Source organism: Lampris incognitus, chromosome 10 (genome assembly GCF_029633865.1).
Source record: "Lampris incognitus isolate fLamInc1 chromosome 10, fLamInc1.hap2, whole genome shotgun sequence".
Classification (NCBI taxonomy): domain Eukaryota; kingdom Metazoa; phylum Chordata; class Actinopteri; order Lampriformes; family Lampridae; genus Lampris; species Lampris incognitus.
In genome coordinates, this window is record NC_079220.1 from 50,571,593 (window position 1) to 50,592,779 (window position 21,187).

At 41.4% G+C, this 21,187-nt stretch overlaps 1 protein-coding gene across 1 annotated transcript in view; it reads left to right on the top strand.

The window, feature by feature from the left end:
* rnf213a (ring finger protein 213a) overlaps positions 1–21,187 on the top strand; it is a 54,996-nt gene that overhangs the window by 2,100 nt on the left and 31,709 nt on the right. Inside the window, exons 3-26 of the mRNA XM_056288447.1 lie at positions 3,489–3,613; positions 4,376–5,077; positions 5,195–5,379; positions 5,969–6,177; positions 6,313–6,614; positions 6,712–6,971; positions 7,878–8,090; positions 8,730–8,922; positions 9,017–9,072; positions 9,164–9,338; positions 9,439–9,609; positions 9,752–9,850; positions 9,949–10,071; positions 10,854–11,037; positions 11,300–11,473; positions 11,632–11,784; positions 12,339–12,958; positions 16,090–16,249; positions 17,785–18,002; positions 18,090–18,227; positions 18,371–18,535; positions 19,306–20,575; positions 20,753–20,931; positions 21,017–21,172. Coding sequence (XP_056144422.1) covers positions 3,489–3,613; positions 4,376–5,077; positions 5,195–5,379; positions 5,969–6,177; positions 6,313–6,614; positions 6,712–6,971; positions 7,878–8,090; positions 8,730–8,922; positions 9,017–9,072; positions 9,164–9,338; positions 9,439–9,609; positions 9,752–9,850; positions 9,949–10,071; positions 10,854–11,037; positions 11,300–11,473; positions 11,632–11,784; positions 12,339–12,958; positions 16,090–16,249; positions 17,785–18,002; positions 18,090–18,227; positions 18,371–18,535; positions 19,306–20,575; positions 20,753–20,931; positions 21,017–21,172 — 6,230 coding nt within the window. The remainder of the gene's footprint in view (positions 1–3,488; positions 3,614–4,375; positions 5,078–5,194; positions 5,380–5,968; positions 6,178–6,312; positions 6,615–6,711; positions 6,972–7,877; positions 8,091–8,729; positions 8,923–9,016; positions 9,073–9,163; positions 9,339–9,438; positions 9,610–9,751; positions 9,851–9,948; positions 10,072–10,853; positions 11,038–11,299; positions 11,474–11,631; positions 11,785–12,338; positions 12,959–16,089; positions 16,250–17,784; positions 18,003–18,089; positions 18,228–18,370; positions 18,536–19,305; positions 20,576–20,752; positions 20,932–21,016; positions 21,173–21,187) is intronic.

The window sequence follows — 21,187 nt, forward strand, 5'->3', positions numbered from 1 at the left end:
GGGCAATGTGCAGAACTGTAGCAACTACAGAGGTATAAAGCTTCAGCCACAGCGTGAAGATATGGGAAAGAGTAATAGAAGCTAGGTTAAGAGGAGAGGTGATGATTAGCGAGCAGCAGTTTGGTTTCATGCCATGAAAGAGCACCACAGATGTGATGTTTGCTTTGAGAATGTTGATTGAGAAGTATAGAGAAGGTCAGAAGGAGTTATATTGTGTCTTTGTGGATTTAGAGAAAGCACGTGACAGGGTGGTGAGAAAGGAGGTGTGGTATTGTATGAGGAATTTGGAGTTGCAGAGAAGTATGTAGGAGTGGTGCAGGATATGTATGAGGGAAGTGTGACGATGGTGAGGTGTGTGGTTGGAATGACAGATGGGTTCAAGGTGGAGGTGGGATTACATCAAGGATCGGCTCTGAGTCCTTTCTTGTTTGCAATGGTGATGGAAAGGTTGACAGATGAGATCAGGCAGGAGTCTCCGTGGACTATGATGTTCGCGGATGACATTGTGATCAGTAGCGAGAGTTGGGTGCAGGTGGAGGAGAGCCTGGAGAGGTGGAGGTATGCACTGGAGAGAACAGGAGTGAAAGTCAGTAGGCGCAAGACGGAATACATATGTGTGAATGAGAGGGAGGACAGTGGAATGGTGAGGATGCAAGGAGTAGAGGTGACGAAGGGGTATGAGATTAAATACTTGGGGTCAACTGTCCAAAGTAATGGGGAGTACAGAAGAGAGGTGAAGAAGAGAGTGCATGCAGGGTGGAGTGGGTGGAGAAGAGTGTCAGGAGTGATTTGTGACAGAAGGGTACCAACAAGAGTTAAAGGGAAGGTTTACAAGATGGTAGTGAGACCAGCCATGTTATATGGTTTGGAGACAGTGGCACTGATGAAAAGACAGGAGGAAGAGCTGGAGGTGGCAGAGTTGAAGATGCTAAGATTTTCCTTGGGATTGATGAAGAAGGACAGGATTAGGAATGAGTGTATTAGAGGGACCGCTCAGGTTGGACGGTTTGGAGACAAAGTAAGAGAGGCAAGATTGAGATGGTTTGGACATGTGTGGAGGAGAGATGCTGGGTATATTGGGAGGAGGATGCTGAATATGGAGATGCCAGGGAAGAGGAAAAGAGGAAGGCCAAAGAGGAGGTTTATGGATGTGGTGAGGGAAGACATGCAGGTGGCTGGTGTGACAGAGGAAGATGCAGAGGACAGGAAGAGATGGAAACGGATGATCCGCTGGGGCGCCCCCTAACGGGAGCAGCTGAAAGTAGCAGTAGTTGAATATAGCAGCAACAACGTGTGTCAGGTGACTGTCACTCACTGCTCCTCACTTTATGGCAGGCAGCAATATACACTGCTGCTAACTTACACTCACTGTTCCTCACTTTATGGCAGGCAGCAACATAGACTGCCACTCTTTCAAGGATGAGGATGTGCACATCCTTGATAGGGAGGAACACTAGTTTGAACGGGGAGTCAAAGAGGTCATCTATGTGAAGAGGAAAGACCATCCCTGAACCGAGGGGGGAGGGCCCTAGAGTACGTCTGTCACCATCTTACAATGCTATGATTGCAGCTATTCCCCAGTCCTCTGTGAATTGTACAAATGGCCATTGTAACCTAGTTAATGGTCACGGCAGGTTTTATGTGAAACCGGTCATTGGTTTTGGTCGTTATGCAACTATATTGTTTATAAGGGTGGGGATACCTGCAGTCAGTTGAGACTGAAGAGGTCACTTAGTCAAGTCAAGTAGGTTTTATTTGTACCCAGAGGGGCAATTGTTGTGTAGCAGCAGCAACATTTAATACACTCCACAGAACATGTACGGCAAATAATTACAACATGTGAGGAGAACAAAGCCAATGAAAAGCAATGCAACAGTAAACAGTGTTAACAGTGTTTACCAAGGTGGAGCTGATATTACCTCTTACTATTGGAGTTCAGCAGTGAAATAGCGGAGTGTTTGTATCTATCGGTTTTGAATAGTGGGTATTTGAAGCGGAAACCAGAAACCAAGTTGTGAAACTCTAGGTGCAGGGTGGTGGGTGCTGTCAGACAGGATGGCTTCTGGTTTCCTTAACATCCGCTTGTCATCCAAATCAGACAGACTTTTCTGTTGGGTACTTGTGATATTACTGCAGACCTTGATCACCTTTGTCAGTGCATTTTTCTGTTGAAGATTGAGAGAGGCATACCAGTCGATAAAAGAAAAAGTCATAACTGACTTAATAAAAGATCTGTAGAACAAAGTCATCAGCGACCTGTCGACACCGAACTGAGCCAGCTTCCTCAGACAAAAAAGGCGCCGCTGGCTTTTTTTTTGCATAGCAAACTGGTATTACCATCAAAGTTCAGCTTGTTATCAGTTATAGTGCCCAAGTACTTGGGGACTATATGATTTAACAATGACTCAACGATTTCAACCTCATGACCATTAATCTTAGTGTTGACTTGGTTGGAAGGATTATGTCTAAAGTCAATTCACATTTAATTCCAAAAAGGCTCCCTATTTATATACTATGTGTTTGTGTGTGTGTGTGTGTGTATATATATATATATATATATATATATATATATATATAATCTTTGTTAAAAGAAACATTCAACGTTAGGGATAGTGCTCAACAAGTATGGAGCAAAATAATCCAGTTAGTCAAGTAAATTTTCTATGAGACAGTACAAGCCTGTTTCATGCTATTCATCATAAGATGATTGCTATAAGCAATGTGTGTGTGAGTATCGTCAATAAGATGACACACGCACACACACACACGCACACACACAGACACACATATATATATACATATAGGTTTGTTTCGGTCGTTATGCTACTGTATTGTTTATAAGGATGGGGATACCTGCAGTCAGTTGGGATTGAAAAGATCACTTAGATGAGTGATGAAATGTTTCTCCCAATAAACGGTTGTGTCCAAATCAACAGATTCAACTTTCTGTATCAAGAAATGTGTAAGTGTTCTTAATAAACGTCATGATATTGCAAATAATTCAGAATTGCCAAAACTATATTGTCTAAGGGCCTTTGCAAAAAGTTTTATTGATGGAAATATAATTGTTTCGAGACTGAGCAGAAGTAGAAATAAGAGGGCAACGCTGGGGCAATCTGTTACCCACCCCCCTGAGATTATTCAGTCCTTTTTATGGTTATCTTATAACTAGTGACCACAGAAACGAATCTAAAACTAACACTTTCTTTTCTTCTTTTTTTTTGCGAGGTTTAATTATAGAATGTCTCACTTACAATTTTTGGCTGAACCAAGATTTGGACAAGATGTGGCTTGAATGCAAATCGACTGCTGTTTATCAATCAATCAATCAATCAGTCAAGTTGCAAGTTGTCCTACTGTAAATTGTTTCTGAAGTCATCTTTCATTTTGGCAGTGATCAGTCTGAGATTAAGTGGTGTATTTATAGCTATTGTCTTGTGTAGATTTAACATTGTTTTAAAGATACAGTCCAAATTTTAACTTCCTAGATCCAACTGTTGAAGTCGGGACTGAAAAATCAGAGTCACAGGTTCATTCATTGTCTACGGACAACCGTAAAGCCGCGGAACCTCATCAACAACTTCCTGAAGGGACCAGCAATGCCAAGAAAAAGGTATGTTTAAGTCATAATGTGTTATTTCACTATTTAATGTTATCAAAATGTGACTTTATTTGAGGTTTTGCACAATCAAATAACTACCATTATCAGATTCTTATGAAATGGTCGTCGACAATGACAACTGACCACGCTAGTCACCTGCATATGTCTTTGGTTATGTTGTGATAACCTAGTCTTGGTAGCACACATTACTATACAAAGTATTGCAATATTGGTAGTAATGATTTTGTCTCAGGATCAAGTTCACTTTAGCCAGTGCTATCTAACAAAAATATACCACCTTTGAGCCAGAGAGCCATTTTTCTTTTGAGGATTTTATTTTTCAAATCTAACTTATTTCCTACAAGCAGAGACACCAAAGCGGGTTATGTGAAAACTCAGAGTATGTACACAACCTAGAGCATGTACATAAACTCAGAGTATGTACATAACCCGCTTTCTGGAATACCCCCCAGATTTTGATCGCCAGTTTAGTGCATCGTTTTATCTAAAAAGCATATTTAGATGTAGACTCTCACAGCATAACATTGATTTATAAAATAATGCCCGATGGTTCTGTGAGTTAGATTGTATTGTGCCATTATGATGAGGTAATTTCTTTATCTGGAACAAGTTTGAAAATATGGAATTCCCTTCTTCATTTGTCAATATAACACTGAACATTACTGATTGCCTAATTTGACTGAAGAAAAACTCTTGGTTGCTTGCATCTTACAGTATTTGTTTAATTGATGCTATCACCTGTTTTCTTAATAGAAAAAAAAGAGGAAGAGAAACAAAAAGAAGAGAGATGGCCCTGCATCATTGGACCAAGAGCAGATAACCTCTGATCTGTCTCTGGAAGGAGAGCAGGAAAAGAGGGCACAGGAAGGAGGAGGGAACTCATCTGAAAGTGACTGCTCAGTTACAGCTATAGATGCGACACAAGACCTACTCTGTGATGGTTCTCCCTCTCTAGAAAGCCAGCCTCATTCCTTAGTGGCTCAAAGTGCTACCGAACAAGCCAACAGCTCACCTGTCATTCCCAGTGTAAAAAGTGATTCCATACTGGAACCAAGTACGGAGAGTCCGTCATCTACATCCGCTGGTAACGGTACCACAGGAGAGAATGATAGATCACCTCCAACCCAGACATCTAAGGAAGCTCTGTCTGGCACTCCCACTTCCCCCTCTAGGCCAGATGTCAGAGCAAGTACAGCTCCTCAATCGGGGTCACAAAAAGAGTCGAAGGTCACCAAACCCAAAGATGGAAAGACCGAAGCTCAAAGCTCAAAAACTATGAAAGATATGGTCAACACCAAAACAGCTAAAGGGGACCAGAACGCTAGCGTGGCTCAAAATTTAAATCAGATGGGGAAAACTACACAGAAATTGAAATCTGGTCCAGAGGGACAAGAAGTGAAGCAACCCCCAGCTGATGAACAAAAGATGGTTTTTGGCCCTCAACATACTTCAAAGGTAATCATAATTGCCAGTAAGAGGCTATTTTTTAATTTTATAAAATGGGAAAAGAGTATGGAGTCACATTCTTGTGATTAAGTGTCTAACTTCTTTAAAATATTCCACTTTATATAGGCTAAAAACCAAGGGTCCAGTGTGGACCCACCAGTGAACGTAGAGCACATTGTGACTCAGCAGCCCGCCCAGGGGGCAGGAGATCATCCATCTGCATCAAAAACCTCAGATATTGTTAAGAAAAATAAGGACGACAATAATGATAGCACAGAATCCGAGGGCGAGGTTGATCCACCACCACAAATGTAATCAAAAGATTTTGACATCAGGAAATTTGAATTTGGATCAAGTTCAAATGGAATTAAATACACTCTCTTTTATCCCAATTTAGGATAGACAGTGGGAGCAAGACATTTGCTGCGAAGGATAGACTCACAATCTACTTTCATGCAGTTCTTTCTAAGGATTTAGATCTTAACCCGAATGAAGACAAAGTTTTCATCAGGGCTGGAAACCATATTGGGACATGGGAGGAAAATGCAGTTGAACTCAATGTCTCTAAGTGAGTTTTCCCAATAGTCACAGCAGTTTTACACTTGGATGTTAGTATTGGCATTTGGCCTGATTGACTAATGTGTTGTAATATTGTATGAAAAAAAAAAAGATCACCCACATTATAAAGATGGACCTTTAATGGGTCAGTCATTTAAAAAAAAATTCTTCCTCTTCCCTGCATTTTTGCAGCTTGGTATTTCACACATAAAGGAATGAATTTTAAGCGTCTCACTTTAACTGAAAACATTTATCCTTATTTATCCATGTTTATTCTATGAACTCAATGTATGTGGTGAATTTGTGGTGAATATGAGTCTTATTATTATGTTTTCTTTTCAGAGATCTTGGAGAACATGGATATTTAGTTGAGGGCAGTCTAACTACGACGAAAGCTAAAGCCCTAACTATATCCATACCATACAAGTATGTTGTCTACAAGTACAAAAAGCAGAAGTACACGTATGAGTATATTTACAAACTGGATTCTGTGGATTCTTCAAAAACGAATAGGTGTTTGTTTGTGAAATCCCATCTGCTCAGTGCAGAAGGTGAGTGCAAACTTCAGTCTGTTTATGCATAATGTTTGATTGCATTGCAGTAGCTTTTGGATACTACTTTATGGAATTTATCAATAACATGTTTTAATTAAACACTGTACTCCATTATCTTTTTTTCTTTTAAAGGGGACTGGCATCAGTATGATGACATCATCTGTGCTAAACCTTCAAAGAACATGATGAAACGATTCAAAGAATCTGTATTGGATGCTATCTGGCCCGAACAGAGAAAGAGTGTAGTCCGGGGCAAAGATATTGCAGGAAAAATCATGCTAGAGTCCATATTTGATCTCCTCAAGAGCTGGACTGAAATAAATTTGAGTAGTTTCCAGACCCAGCTGAAACAGTTCTTTCAGATTTACGCAAACCCTTTTGTGTATGAGGAGAAAAACAAGAAATGGGTCTCCTTAAACTATGGCGAAGATGATGTAAGCAAATAATTTGCAAAGTTACATTATTGCTATATGAATACATTGATTTTAGCATCTCATAATGTCTTATGTTCCTTCCCTAATGATTTACTAGGTGAGGAAGATGCTGAAGGAATTCATGCTGACAAAGGTGATTCCTGAGTTGGTTAAGGAGGGAAAAGGGAAGAGCATCTTCTTTCAGGACCGTCTGAAGGCGGCTGTGATCATGCTCCATGTGTGGAAAGTGTATGCTGTCAGACTGGAGCATACTGAACTCAACCAACTATGTACGGCCCTGTGCTTACCTAAGCTACCCAAAGATGCTTTCCTCAAGTATTGGACAACATTTTCACATGCTGTCTCTCGTCTCAAAAAGTAGGTACTTAAGTTTTGGTATCTCAGCTTGTCCTTTCTGTTCACTCTGAAGTGGTAGATAGTGTTTTGCTGTTGTGTGGAGATTGCTTATTTGCACAGATACCTGACTTCTGCACTTTGACCTTGATGCTGAATGAACACCTTTAAATCTCTTTGCCCACTACATCCTGTTGTTGGTTTGTTGTCCATTGTTGCTTTGGTGTTTTGTCTGTTTTCTGCATGTTTTGTGTGTTTTTTGTATATCCTGGCTACAAACCAATCTCCCTGTAAGGGGCAACAAAGATCCTTGAACTTTCCTGTGAACTTAACCAAAGGAAATGGATTATGTTTTCTGATTGTCAGCATTGCAACCAATACTGAAGTTTGATTCTGTCCATAAGTGGCAGCCTGTTTGTGATAAATAACTAGAAATTGGGCAAGCTGTTCTTCCTTAGGGGCATCTGCTACTCTTAATGCAATTTATGATTTGTGTGGTGAAATAATGTAAGGTTACAGAAAGATTTTAAAGGGTCCGAAACTGCTGTCTTTAAGGGCAAACACCTGATGTAAAAAAAAGAACAGTTGCAAAGGTCACAGTTTAACAGTAGGGGCAGAAATAGACATGGGTCCAATGAAATTTTTTTTTACCCTGAACAAAAGACTGAAATCAAAGATGGATGTTCATAATTATCCAGAAATTGCAGATAAATAAGCTTGAAGCTTAAGCTTGCAGATGAATATTCATATATTCTAATTGGCAGAATTCCTCTTTTTAAAGTCTAATCCATCGTATCAGGATTGTGTTTGACTATCATCTGTGTTGGGGAATACTGACCCAATCTATGTGGTAGTAACTTTGCTTTCATTTGATAATTAAACAAAATGTGAAAATCTGATCAGAAGCCAACTAACTCTGTCTTTGGCCAGTCTCCCAGAAATGGTGGTGGCTCTGATAAAAGCTGTGAAAACGGAGGGAATGCCCCGCTGGATTTTGGTAATTCCTCTTCTTCACCTCCTCAAGGGCACCACAAAGCCCTTCCAGCAGTTGCCAATCTCAGTTCCCATCAACAGTCCCTTAACCTGGGCAGGCTTGCAAGAGCTGGAATTGGGTTACTGGACACCCAACAGTCAGAACAAGAAGTAAGAGTTTTGTTTTTTTGTTTGTTTTTTTTTTTTGCAACATGACATATTCCCCCTGTTAAAAAAAAAATGCGTACAGACTAAAACTCATTACCAAAAGAAAACAAATGATGAAACAAAGGTCCGGGTAGCGTAGCGGTCCATTCTGTTGCCTACAAACATAGGGATCCCCGGTTCTAATCCCAATGTTGCCTTCAGCTTGGTCAGGCGTCCCTACAGACACAATTGGCCATGTCTGCAGGTGGGAAGCCGGATTTGGGTATTTGTCCTGGTCTCCGCAACTAGTGCCTCCTCTGGTCGGTCGGGGCGTCTGTTCGGGGGGGAATAGCGTGATCCTCCCACACACTACGTCCCCCTGGCGAAACTCCTCACTGTCAGGTGAAAAAAAGCGGCTGGTGACTCCACATGTATCGGAAGAGGCATGTGGTAGTCTACAGCCCTCCCCGGATCGGCAGAGGAGGTGGCGCAACGACCGGGACGGCTCGGAAGAATTGGGTAATTGGCCGGATACAACTGAGGAGAAAAAGGGGGAGGGGGGGAGAAAACAAATGATGAGGTAAGTTCCTCTTTAGAAAGGAATTTACTGAAGCTATCTGAAGATGTCTATATTATAATAATTACAATCTACCTCATTTTCAGGGCACTTTTGAATCTGGTTAAAAATGAAAACCACATGGCGGAGGTGGACATGCTTGCAGCCCGATCCTGGATGTATCTCTTTACACTTGATGAACTGGTAGAGTGTAGCCTCATGGTTAAAGCTGACCTTTTGGATACACTATGTGTTTTCCATCTAAAGACTCCTCAGGATATCAGCTTCACCAACTTCCAGGTGAAGGGGAAACGCTAGTTAAACAAAAGAAATCTCAGTTTTACCGAACGGCAATTCATCTTTTTTAATATGCTGTGCTTTCTTTTTTCCTCAGGATGTATCTTGTGTACTTGAACATGTTCAAGGGCAACTAATTGAGCAAAAATACAGGTGATTTATGTTCATGATCATCATCATGATTTTTGTTTGAATTGAGCAATTGATGCCTAATAATCCTCCACGTTTCTTTTACCCATAGCAGCTGTGTTGATAATGCTTACAAAATAGCATGTCTAGCAACTTCAGTGCAACTGTTGAAGAAGGTCTGTGACGGTGTCCGGCCTACAAGTCATAACCAGAAATTTACAGAAATACCTGTGGTATGCATGAATCTGGTTGCATTGGTCTCGGACTTCGCTCAGTCTTGTGGGGCTCAGGTTTGTGGAGCAAGATACCAATAATGAAGTGAGAGACTTAACCGAATTAGGTTGCTTGCATGTGCCAAGTATTCCAACTTCTGGCTATCTTGACATTCAGATGATTCAAGATGTGGAAAGAGATGAACTATGTGCAAAAGACTGCGAGTGGCTGCAGCAGGCAATGTTCATTATGAGAGCCTGGATGAGTAGGACCTTCCGTGAAAGATTGCTGAACAGGGAACTTAGCTCCATGTACCTCACAGTCACCGTCACTGAACCAGAGATTGAAGTGAGTTGTATCATATTTTCTGTGCTCATGTGTAAAACATTGTGTGTACCGTTATGTTGAGCTGAAGTGCACAAACCTTAGTATCAGTTGGGGATATTCTAAAGTCATGCTCATTGCACCTTATATTGCTTGTTATTCATAGATGTGGAACAACATAATTGCCCTCCAGTTCAAAAACAAAGATTTCACAAAGGAATGGAGACAGACGTTCATTACGGATTTTGAGGGCAAGCTTCTGAAGGTGCAAACGAATCTAAAACTTTTAATAGATTTTATTTTGCGTTTCCTTCAGCGGAAATGAGTAATTTGCTTCTACCATTATTTTTTCTGTTGCTTTAGGAGACTGCATTGGATCAGATTGAGTTCTACTGCTCAAACATTGAGAAACTCAGTGACTCCCATCCTCATGTTGCTTCAAGCGTTGAGAAGTGTGCTCTTGAGGCTGTCACTGTTTTGTGCCAGGTATGGGGACTTTTATCTACAATTTGATATGTGTTTAAGAATTTATCATTTCCTTGGTCTTGGACAATCCACTCTTTACTTGCTAAGTGCAAATCTACTACCAGTTTACACAAAAAAATGAATGGGGAAATGTAGTGCATTTTGCTGACATTTTCTGATCCACACCTGGTATTACAACACTATAAGAAATTTATTTGGGTGTAGAGACTCACGCTTGTCTGAGTATTTAAACAAAATCAGCTTTTAGGTTTGCAGATAAGGACCTTGATATATTGTCTATGAAATAGCTTCAAGTTTTTAATGGATTAAATATTACTTTGAGTATTGGTTCTCTTGTCTTCAGGATAAAGTTGTGCCTGTTCCCAAGTACTGATTTGACGATCACGGATCATTTTAATAAAAACATGAATTGTTAAATTTAACAATTTTCCCATTTTTATTTGCCAGTAAGGAACTAAAATCTATTGCTGGTACTACTACTATTGCTTTCGGCTGCTCCCGTTAGGGGTCACCACAGCGGATCATTCATTTCCATCTTTTCCTGTCCTCTGCATCTTCCTCTGTCACACTAGCCACCTGCATGTCCTCCCTCACCACATCCATAATCCGCCTCTTTGACCTTCCTCTTTTCCTCTTCCCTGGCAGCTCCATATTCAGCATCTCTCCTTTTAGTTCCTAAAAGGAACTAAAATAAGGAACTAAAATGCTTGTGCAGTTTTATTTCATATACCGAAAATGTACAGAATTATGCTAATTGATTGATTGTCTTATCCCACGTACAGACAAAGTCTGAAGGCAAACTTTTTGAGAGGTTCAAGATAAACTGGAAGTTCGGAACACTAATTTCAACAATCATTCAGAAATCATGGCCAAAGGATAGCCACGGAAATAATCATGAAGAGGAAGAATTGATCTTTCAGCATCTCCTCTCTTGGTCAGCTGCCAGAGATATATTCCAGCTACACGGTACTGTATTTTCACAGAACAAAACAGTGAGATGACACGCCTGGTATTGAAAAAATATGCAGAAACGAAACATACAGTGTCCGCAATATTTCAGTCTTTGTTATGTGCACATACCAATGCTCATATAGTCAGTATTTATCAAACTCAAAATTTTTTCCCACAGTATCTACTCTAGCTTAGAGCTTATGACTGTCTAGTATTGAGGCATAGCATTGTAATTACTGATGATTGTGCTTTTTAACTGTAAATTCTTTCACTGCAGGAGCAGATGAGCGACTGCTAGAGAAGCTCTCATCGGAGGCCAAGCAAAGGCTTGATATTGCAGTGTCGTGCTTCACAGCCTTCACCAATGAAATGATCCAAGGAAACATCAAGATCCGCCTGCTTAAATTAATTTTAGAAAGGAAACGTGTCTTTTTGGAGCTGCTAAAGATTGGTAATGGAACACACACATTTCATCTGCATGAAACTTGCTTGGAGAGATTTATGTTATAGATTTATTACGAAACCTAGCTAGTGTCGATTTCATTCGAGGCTTTTTGAAGGCCTAATGCACTTAAAATATTAGCATTGTATGTCCTTTGACTTTTATAGATTGTCTGTCTGAGAATGACCGATACAAGGATGACACCAAAATGAAGCGGTTGTTAGAGTACAGAGAGGATGAAGTTAAAGCTGTGTACTACGAGAAGGAACTGGTGGATGTTTTGTTAACGATGAGCCACAAACTTGAGGAACATGTGACAGGTATGTTGCTGGGATATCCGGTGGTGGATTCGTCAGTTTGGTCTGATTGCAAATAAATAAAAAAAATAATCAGGGCATCCGGGTAGAGTAGCAGTCTATTCCGTTGCCTACCAACACGGGGATCGCCTGTTCGAATCTCCGTGTTACCTCCGGCTTGGTCGGGCGTCCCTACAGACATAATTGGCCGTGTCTGCAGGTGAGAAGTTGGATGTGGGTATTTGTCCTGGTTGCTGCACTAGCGCCTCCTCTGGTCAGTCAGGGCGCATGTTCGGGGGAGAGGGGCAACTGTGGGGAATAGCGTGATCCTCCCACGCGCTACGTCCCCCTGGCGAAACTCCTCACCGTCAGGTGAAAAGGAGCGGCTGGTGACGCTACATGTATAGCAGAAAGTATGTGGTCATCTGCATCCCTCCCAGGATCAGCAGAGGGGGTGGAGCAGCGACCAGGACAGCTCGGAAGAGTGGGGTAATTGGCCAGATACAATTGGGGAGAAAAAAGGGGAGGGGGGGGAATCCAATAAAATAAAGTAATCAAAGGTTTCATCTTCATTGCAGTTGATGTTGATGACTTAAAAGAGAGACAACAGATCAAGATTGAGGTCATGGCCCTAGATCATTTTATGGATGTTCATCCATTTGATCAGCCGTCCTCTCCAAACGCTGGCAAGGTCACCTTCTTTGCTCTTGAGAATGACATCAGAAACATGGCAGAGGTTCTACACATCTTCAAAGATAGTTACATATTCAAAATGTGTTGGGAGGAGCAAGCCAGAAAAAAGGCCGCTGAAGCAAGAGCAACCGAAGACCTTTATGAATTGAGAGTGGTGGATGTTAATGCAACACTGTATGATATACAGTGCGATATCTTTCTAGCCTGCAATGACAACTACAAAAGAATCTACAATTGTCTGAAGAAGGGCAGCATCAGGCTTGAGGAGGTTGAAAAACTCTTCAGAGCTTACAAGGGCAAGTATGATGAACTCACACGAGAGTTGAACCTCATGTGCAGAGTTGATGAATCATGCGACAAACAGTGGGTTGATCAGAGGGTTCAACAGATATCGCAGTATCATGAGCTTCATCTAGCTGTGAAATCAGCCCAAATCATCATGATGGTCAAAGACGTACTTGGTCTACAAGGTGACTTCAAGGTTCTGCAGACACTACTAGAAGTTGTAAGTGGCCATGTTTTTTTAATTCATTTAAAACAGATATTTTATTATTTATTATTATTAGCGTTTTCAATGCCTCTCTGTAGGTCACTTTGTGTATGCACACCAAAAAAGCTGATTTTTGCAATATACTACAAAAAACTGGAGGCACTAGCTATGCTTAGGAACATGTTTAACAGGCCTCTAAAGTGGTGACAGCAATTGATGTAAATCAAAGTACATCCTGTTCCATCTAACGTATTTTTGTCTGTGAAAAAATCAGTGGGTCTCTTGAATCCTGTTAGCTGATGGCGCTTTGTATGAATATGGTGTACCATGTAATATGGTAGGTATGGATGACACATGGTGCAGCTTTTTACATACCCTAATTCCAACCAAGTTGGGACGTCGTGTAAAACGTAAATAAAAACAGAATACAATGATTTGCAAATCCTTTTCGACCTATATTCTATTGAATTCACTACAAAGACAAGATATTTAATGTTCAAACTTTATTGTTTTTTTGCAAATATTCGCTCATTTTGAATTTGATGCCTGCAACACATTCCAAAAAAGCTGGGACAGGGGCATGTTCACCACTGTGTTACATCACCTTTCCTTTTAACAACACTCAATAAGCGTTTGGGAACTGAGGACACTAACTGTTGAAGCTTTGTAGGTGGAATTCTTTCCCATTCTTGCTTGATGTACGACTTCAGTTGCTCAACAGTCCGGGGTCTCCGTTGTCGTATTTCGCGCTTCATAATGCACCACACATTTTCAATGGGAGACAGGTCTGGACTGCAGGCAGGCCAGTCCAGTACCTGCACTCTTTTACTACGAAGCCACGCTGTTGTAACATGTGCAGAATGTGGCTTGGCATTGTCTTGCTGAAATAAACAGGGACGTCCCTGAAAAAGACGTCGCTTGGATGGCAGCATATGTTGCTCCAAAACCTGTGTGTACCTTTCAGCATTAATGGTGCCTTCACAGATGTGCAAGTTATCCATGCCATGGGCACTAACACCCCCCCCATACCATCACAGATGCTGGCTTTTGAACTTTGCGCTGATAACAATCTGGATGGTCCTTTTCCTCTTTAGCTCGGAGGACACGACGTCCATGATTTCTAAAAACAATTTGAAATGTGGACTCATCAGACCACAGCACACATTTCCACTTTGCGTCAGTCCTTCTCAGATGAGCTCGGGCCCAGAGAAGCCGGCGGCGTTTCTGGGTGTTGTTGATATATGGCTTTCGCTTTGCATGGTAGAGTTTTAACTTGCACTTGTAGATGTAGCGACGAACTGTGTTAACCGACAATGGTTTTCCGAAGTGTTCCTGAGCCCACGTGGTAATGTCCTTTACAGAATGATGTTGGTTTTTAATGCAGTGCCACCTGAGGGGTCAAAGGTCACGGGCATTCAGTGTTTGTTTTCAGCCTTGCCGCTTACGTGCAGAGATTTCTCCGGATTTTCTGAATCTTTTGACGATATTATGGACTGTAGATGATGAAATCCCTAAATTCCTTGCAATTGTACCTTGAGAAATGTTGTTCTTAAACTGTTGGACTATTTGCTCACGCCGTTGTTCACAAAGTGGTGAACCTCGCCCCATCCTTGCTTGTGAACGACTGAGCCTTTCAGGGATGCTCCTTTTATACCCAATCATGACACTCACCTGTTTTCAATTAACCTGTTCACCTGTGGAATGTTCCAAACAGGTGTTTTTTGAGCATTCCTCAACTTTCCCAGTCTTTCGTTGTCCCAGCTTCTTTGGAACGTGTTGCAGGCATCACATTCAAAATGAGTGAATATTTGCAAAAAACAATAAAGTTTATCAGTTTGAACGTTAAATATCTTGTCTTTGTAGTGTATTCAATTGAATATAGGTGGAAAAGGATTTGCAAATCATTGTATTCTGTTTTTATTCACGTTTTACACAACGTCCCAACTTCATTGGAATTGGGGTTTGTATATGTTTAAACATCTGACTATATTTTTAAAAGACGTTATGCTTCCAGTCAAGGTTGGCATGCCGAGTCATCCCTCTCTGACTAACCTGCAGATATGGTCATTAGACATTAAATTATGTTAAGATAGGGTAGGCGGCCTGTCCAGGGTGTCTCCCCACCTGCTGCCCAATGACTGCTGGGATAGGCTCTAGCATCCCCGAGACCCTCAGCAGGGATGCTGGATAATGGATGGATGGAAGATAGGCAAGGCTCAGCGTTTTTGGTTTTTACTTTTCAAAGCTATCCAGAATGCCGAATTTCGCCACAAGAGGACACTGTTACATAACCTCACATGAACAGGAACAACTTTTGGATCCGTGGAAACATAAAATCCGGGTGAAAATCAGTTTAAAAACCTGGGTATTTTTCGGTGAAGATCAGTAAAAACCGAAAACGCTGAGCCTTTAAAATAGGCTAAGGGTTGCAACATTTTTGTATTACAACCTCAAAGTCCACCAGAGTCTCAACAGACACTACTGCTACTACTTTTGGCTGCTCCTGTTAGGGGTCGCCACAGCAGCTCATCCATTTCCATTTCTTCTTGTCCTCTGCATCTTCCTCTGTCATACAGTCACCTGCATGTCCTCCCTCACCACATCCATAAACCTCCTCTTTGGCCTTCGCATCCTTCTTCCAGTATACCCAGCATCTCTCCTCCACACATGTCCAAACCATCTCAATCTTGCCTCTCTTGCTTTGTCTCCAAACCGTCCAACCTCAGTTGTCCCTCTAATATACTCGTTCCTAATCCTGTCCTTTTTCATCACTTCCAATGAAAATCTTAGCATAAAAAAGAAGAATCTTAATAGACAAACGCTGCATAATCAAAAATAATGCTGCAAAATAGTCTAAACATACAGCTGGATGTAGGTAGAGGATCTTTTCCTACCCCTGTGCTTTTTTTTCCATTGAGTTGAAATTTGATTGATCCAGAATCACATATTTGGGCATCAAAATAATGCACCACTTTAGAGATCTGCTCCTGGTCAACATCTGTTGTACACAGAAAAATAACGAAATGGGTCAAGTCCTTGGTGTTAAAACAAAGAAACACGATGAGCATGCAAAAATGCCATGCTTATTCAGAGGTATTTTAGCAAGTGTTACTTATTTGAGGATATCTTTGACTTCCTTTCTTCAGACTCACATGGACTTTCAGAAAGAGCAGCTCAGTCGGATTGACAACGATCTAATGCAAGCCAAGGTGGTTTTGGTGGACATCACCGAGCCTCGCAGACATTGTCTAGAGGAGCTAAAAAATAGAAAACACTTTGTTAACTGGGTTAAGGAGGCCCTTGAAGGTAAGAAGTTATGTTATTCTATTATAACTACAATCGGGTAATATGAAATTTTCCCTGTTGACGATATTCATTTGATAGCAACAAAGACATGTTGAAAACAAGCTGATGGACTATCTTTCTGTATGTGGCCTTTACACAACATGCTTCTGTTTAGCAATACTAGAACGGTTTGACAAAAATTGTTTTCATATGTTTGTACCATATGTCTATGTTTATTATGCCTAATCTTCTTCTCAGCCACATTAGAGTGAAACAACTATATTGTGCTTGTTGGGAAATAAAGATGTTTTTGGTTCTGGGGCATCCGGGTATCATAGCGGCCTATTCCGTTGCCTACCAACACGGGGCTCACCAATTCAAATCCGCCGCGTTACCTCTGGCTTGGTCAGGCGTCCCTACAGACACAATTGGCCATGTCTGCGGGTGGGAAGCCGGATGTGGGTATGTGTCCTGGTTGCTGCGCTAGTGCCTCCTCTGGTCAGTCGGGGCGCCTTTTCAGGGGGGAGGGGGAACTGGGGGGAATAGCGTGATCCTCCCATGCACTACGTCCCCCTGGTGAAACTCCTCACTGTCAGGTGAAAAGAAGCGGCTGGCGACTCCACGTGTATCGGAGGAAGCATGTGGTAGTCTACAGCCCTCCCCAGATTGGCAGAGGGCATGGAGCAGTGACCACGACAGCTTGGAAGATTAGGGTAATTGGCCGGATACAATTGGTGAGAAAAGGGGGGGGGGGTCCCCCAAAAATTATTTTGATTTGGACTGCGTCTTAACACAATTATGCAAAACACATTTTTTTAATCTAAAAAAAGAAACCCGCTACAATTGTACATGTGTGCTGCAAAGTATAGGCTATAGCCGTACCTGCAAAGAACCCAAGCCTTGTGATGATGAACAAATGAATGTTTGGGCTAGAAGTGATCAAAATAAAATAAATAATAGGCTAAAATGTGCCAATAAGGCCACTGTGAATGCAAGACTGGTTAAGTACTCACAAATCTCAGCGATCTGGGTTCCTTATACATCTTTGGCCAGAAAAGCAAGAAAGTAAGTAAATATGTTCACTTCCTCTGGCTTCATTAAAGAGTGCCATAAAGTCTCAGCATTTCCAGCTGTGAAAATGCACCCCAGTGCAGGACTAGTGGCACAAATACAGAATTACTTTTGGACAGGTTTTGCAATCATAGGGCACGATTTCTCATTAAGTTTAATATAGCATTTAGTACATAGCTCATAATGAGGATCCAGTGTCAACGTCTCTTTAAAAGTTAACCTAAAATGTATGGATAGATAACAGGTCTTGGCTCCAGTGCCTTGTAGCTTCCCTTGTACAGTCTACCACCGCTGACTTTTTGAGGGGTTGAATCTCGTTGCTCGTTAATCTATATTTATGATCCTATTATCTGCTGACCAGTACTGTGCTGACTAATATCAGTCATCTATTGCTCAAGCTTTATTATAACACTGATCACTCTGATAATACTTGAAAAGGTTTTTCAAGCAAATTCTTGTTTAAAATATAAAATCTATCATTTCAGATATCAACGAGTTGAAGGTGTTTGTTGACCTGGCCTCCATCTCAGCTGGGGAAAATGACATGGATGTGGATCGAGTTGCATGTTTCCACGATGCGGTCCTTGGTTATTCGTCAATGCTCTATGACCTCAAACCAGACTCGGGTTTTCAGGCCTTTAAGGAGGCGCTGAAGAAGCTCTGGAGAGCTTTGGAGAATGACGTCAAATTGCCAAAGAAGCTGGTAGAGTAAAACCTTCAACATTAAGAGGTACTTATCTAACCCCAATTAGCATCCAACAAAATGATCTATGTTTTGTTGTTGTTGCAGCTTGATACTGCACGCCATCTTGAATGGCTCAAGACTGTGAAGGATAGCCATGGGTCGGTAGAGTTGTCCTCGCTTTCCTTAGCATCAGCCATCAACGACAAGGGTATCTATGTGATCAATGCACAGAATGTAAAGAAGGTAAGTAAAATAAATCTGTCATCGCACTCCTACTCTCATGCAGTGCCATACTTGTTTATTCAAATGGAATGGCATTATTTCTCCTTAAAAATTCAAAGATTTCATCGGCATAAAATTAGAAAGTGTTTCTTTTTTCAATTTAGTTTAGTCTTGATACAGCCCTGAAGATGCAGATTCCAGAGGAGCACGGTGAAGGCCATGAGATTCGCACTTACTCTCTTGAGGATCTGCGAGAGCTGCACAACAAACTCATGCTCATGTCCGGTAAAGCGGATCAGGGTCAGAATGATGTCGACTACTTTGCTGAGGTGTGCCTGAGTGTTTTCTTTTTCTTTAACATTGGTTATGACATTATAGCAGCAGAAGAATAGAACAATTATATCACATTTGTTGGGATGTTATAGCCAACATCCTTGATAATAAATGACAAAATGTTTATTTGGTTTTTGATTAATAACCTATACATTGTATTTGCAATGTCATGTCATGTACTTTAAAATAAAATTGAAGGGGTGTCCAGGTAGTGTAGCGGGGATTGCCAGTTCGAATCCATGTGTTACCTCCGGCTTGGTCGGGCATCCCTACAGACACAATTAGCTGTGTCTGCGGGTGGGAAGCCAGATGTGGGTATGTATCCTGGTCGCTGCACTAGCGCTTCCTCTGGTCAGTCGGGGCACCTGTTCGTGGGGGAGGGAGAACTGGGGGGGTAATAGCGTGATCCTCCCACGCTTCTTTCCCCTGGCGAAACTCCTCACTGTCAGGTGAGAAGAAGCGACTGGCAACTCCACATGTATTGGAGGAGACGTGGTAGTCTGCAGCCCTCCCCGGATTGGCAGAGGGGGTGGAGCAGTGACCAGGACGGCTCAGAAGAGAGGGCTAATTGGCCGGGTACAGTTGGAGAGAAAAAGGGGGGGAAATCCAAAAAAAATTAAAATAAATAAAATAAAAGCTAGTGTTGGTCAGCTTCCAAGAGAGAGTAAATAATACTTTATACTTTTTATTGGTAACAAAAGTAACTGTCAATACATAATGTACCCTTAGCTATGATTAAAGTATCACTCTGCAATTGTTTTCACAGGTATTTGCTAGTGTTCAAAGACTAGCTGAGGCATTCATTGCATTGTATGCAGCTGGGAATCCTTTGTTCAGGCACTGGGAAGCCTATATTAACTGCAGCTTAAGGAGTGGGAAACCCAGCATCACAGTGGATTTTGGCCTGGAGAATGTGGTTAGTGTTATCATCATGGAGGGTAACATACAGGAAGAGCTTCCTGAACTTTGCCGAAAAATGGAGAAATGTCTAGACTATTGGATGGACTTTGTGGACAAACAGAGATCTCAGCATTATTACTTGAACTACTACACAGCAGAGCAGATTGTCTACCTGTGCAGTAAAATGACTCAGCAAAATGTAGCTCATTTGGAAGACCAAGATCTCATGATGCTCTCCTTTGTCAAACCAAACTGCACAGCCTTAGATTTAAGGGAAGTATGGCATGCTTTTCAGTATGAAATCCTCACCAAACCACAAGAAAAAAATGAAGACATTCATTTTCAGACTTTTGTTGAAGTGTCAGACGCACAAGCAGGGCTGGACATTACACGAGAGTTGGATCCTCTATCAAGCTGTGTACAACAAGTAGTAGGTTCTCAAACGTTCGATTTGATGTGGAACGCTTACATGAAAGACATGAAAAAATTTCTTCCACGCATTCTTGATATAAACAGTCTTGGAAGACTTTTGGAAATACTGGCCAACAAGGGAGATGACGAGGAGGAAGACCTTTCAGAGGAGAAGAGGGAAAGTGTCATTAAAAGAAAGCCTCCTCAAGGTTTAGCCATTGGAAATCCAAACCTTATTCTTTGCACACACAGTGAGGTCTTGACATCTTGCATCTCCATTTATATGAGCAGTGAACACGAGGCACTACCCACATATGATGAAGTGCTCCTCTGCAACTCATCAACATCTTACGAGGAGGTGGAGCTGTTTCTCAGACGCTGTCTCACTGAAGGCTATAGAGGACAAAAGATATACACATTATTGTATGGAGATCAGCTGACATATGATGTGAGCTCCAAAGTTGAGAGCTTCTTCGAGCGAATTAAAAAGCAAAGCAGAAAAGATTACAGACTCGTTATCATCTGCAGCTCAGATCGAGAACATGCTTACCTTCCCTCAGTCTTCAGCCAGTATAGATTGCACATGGTCCCTCGGGAGCCATTGGCCAGGATCCAGAGGTACCTCAGTAGTCACTACACTGTCCCAGCTGATCAATGTAGTGCCGCAGCTGTGTTCAAAGACAGACTGTGTGTTGGAGTTGTGTCATCCATAAGAGCAGGTGTTGGTGAGTATGTATGTAAATTACTTGTTTTAAATTTACAGTCACTTTCCAGCAATTAGTGAGTGAATATTTTATTGCCAATCTATCAATGCTTAATTGAACAAGTTTCCTTGCTTTTCCTTCAAGGAAATGGGTGATTTGCTTACAGAATTATTCTTTTTGTGTTTTTGTTCTTTTCAGGTAAATCTCTCTACATAAAGAGGCTTTATGAGGAGCTCAAGCAGTCAAACGAGCCTTCCACGATGAAATGCGTCCGCATCATTGAACCAAATGTTGATGAAAATTGCATCCTTCAGTTCCTGTTTACTAGCCCCAAGAAGGCGGACCTGACAATTTTCCATTTTGATGTCACATCATCGGTAATAGTGTCTCTGCAAAAGACCTGAAAGATTATAGACATCTCATATCTTTTCAGTGAATTAACTCATTGATTCTATTGAAAAGGTGCAGAAAGGCCTTCACGAATTTCTTTTCAAACTACTGATCCTACGCTACCTGATGGACTCAGAAGGAAAGATGTGGAAGTGCTGCAACAAACAGTTGTACATCATTGAGATCTTGGAATCAACTGCAACATTGCCCAGATATTGTTCACTGCAGGTAAAGGTTTCTAAA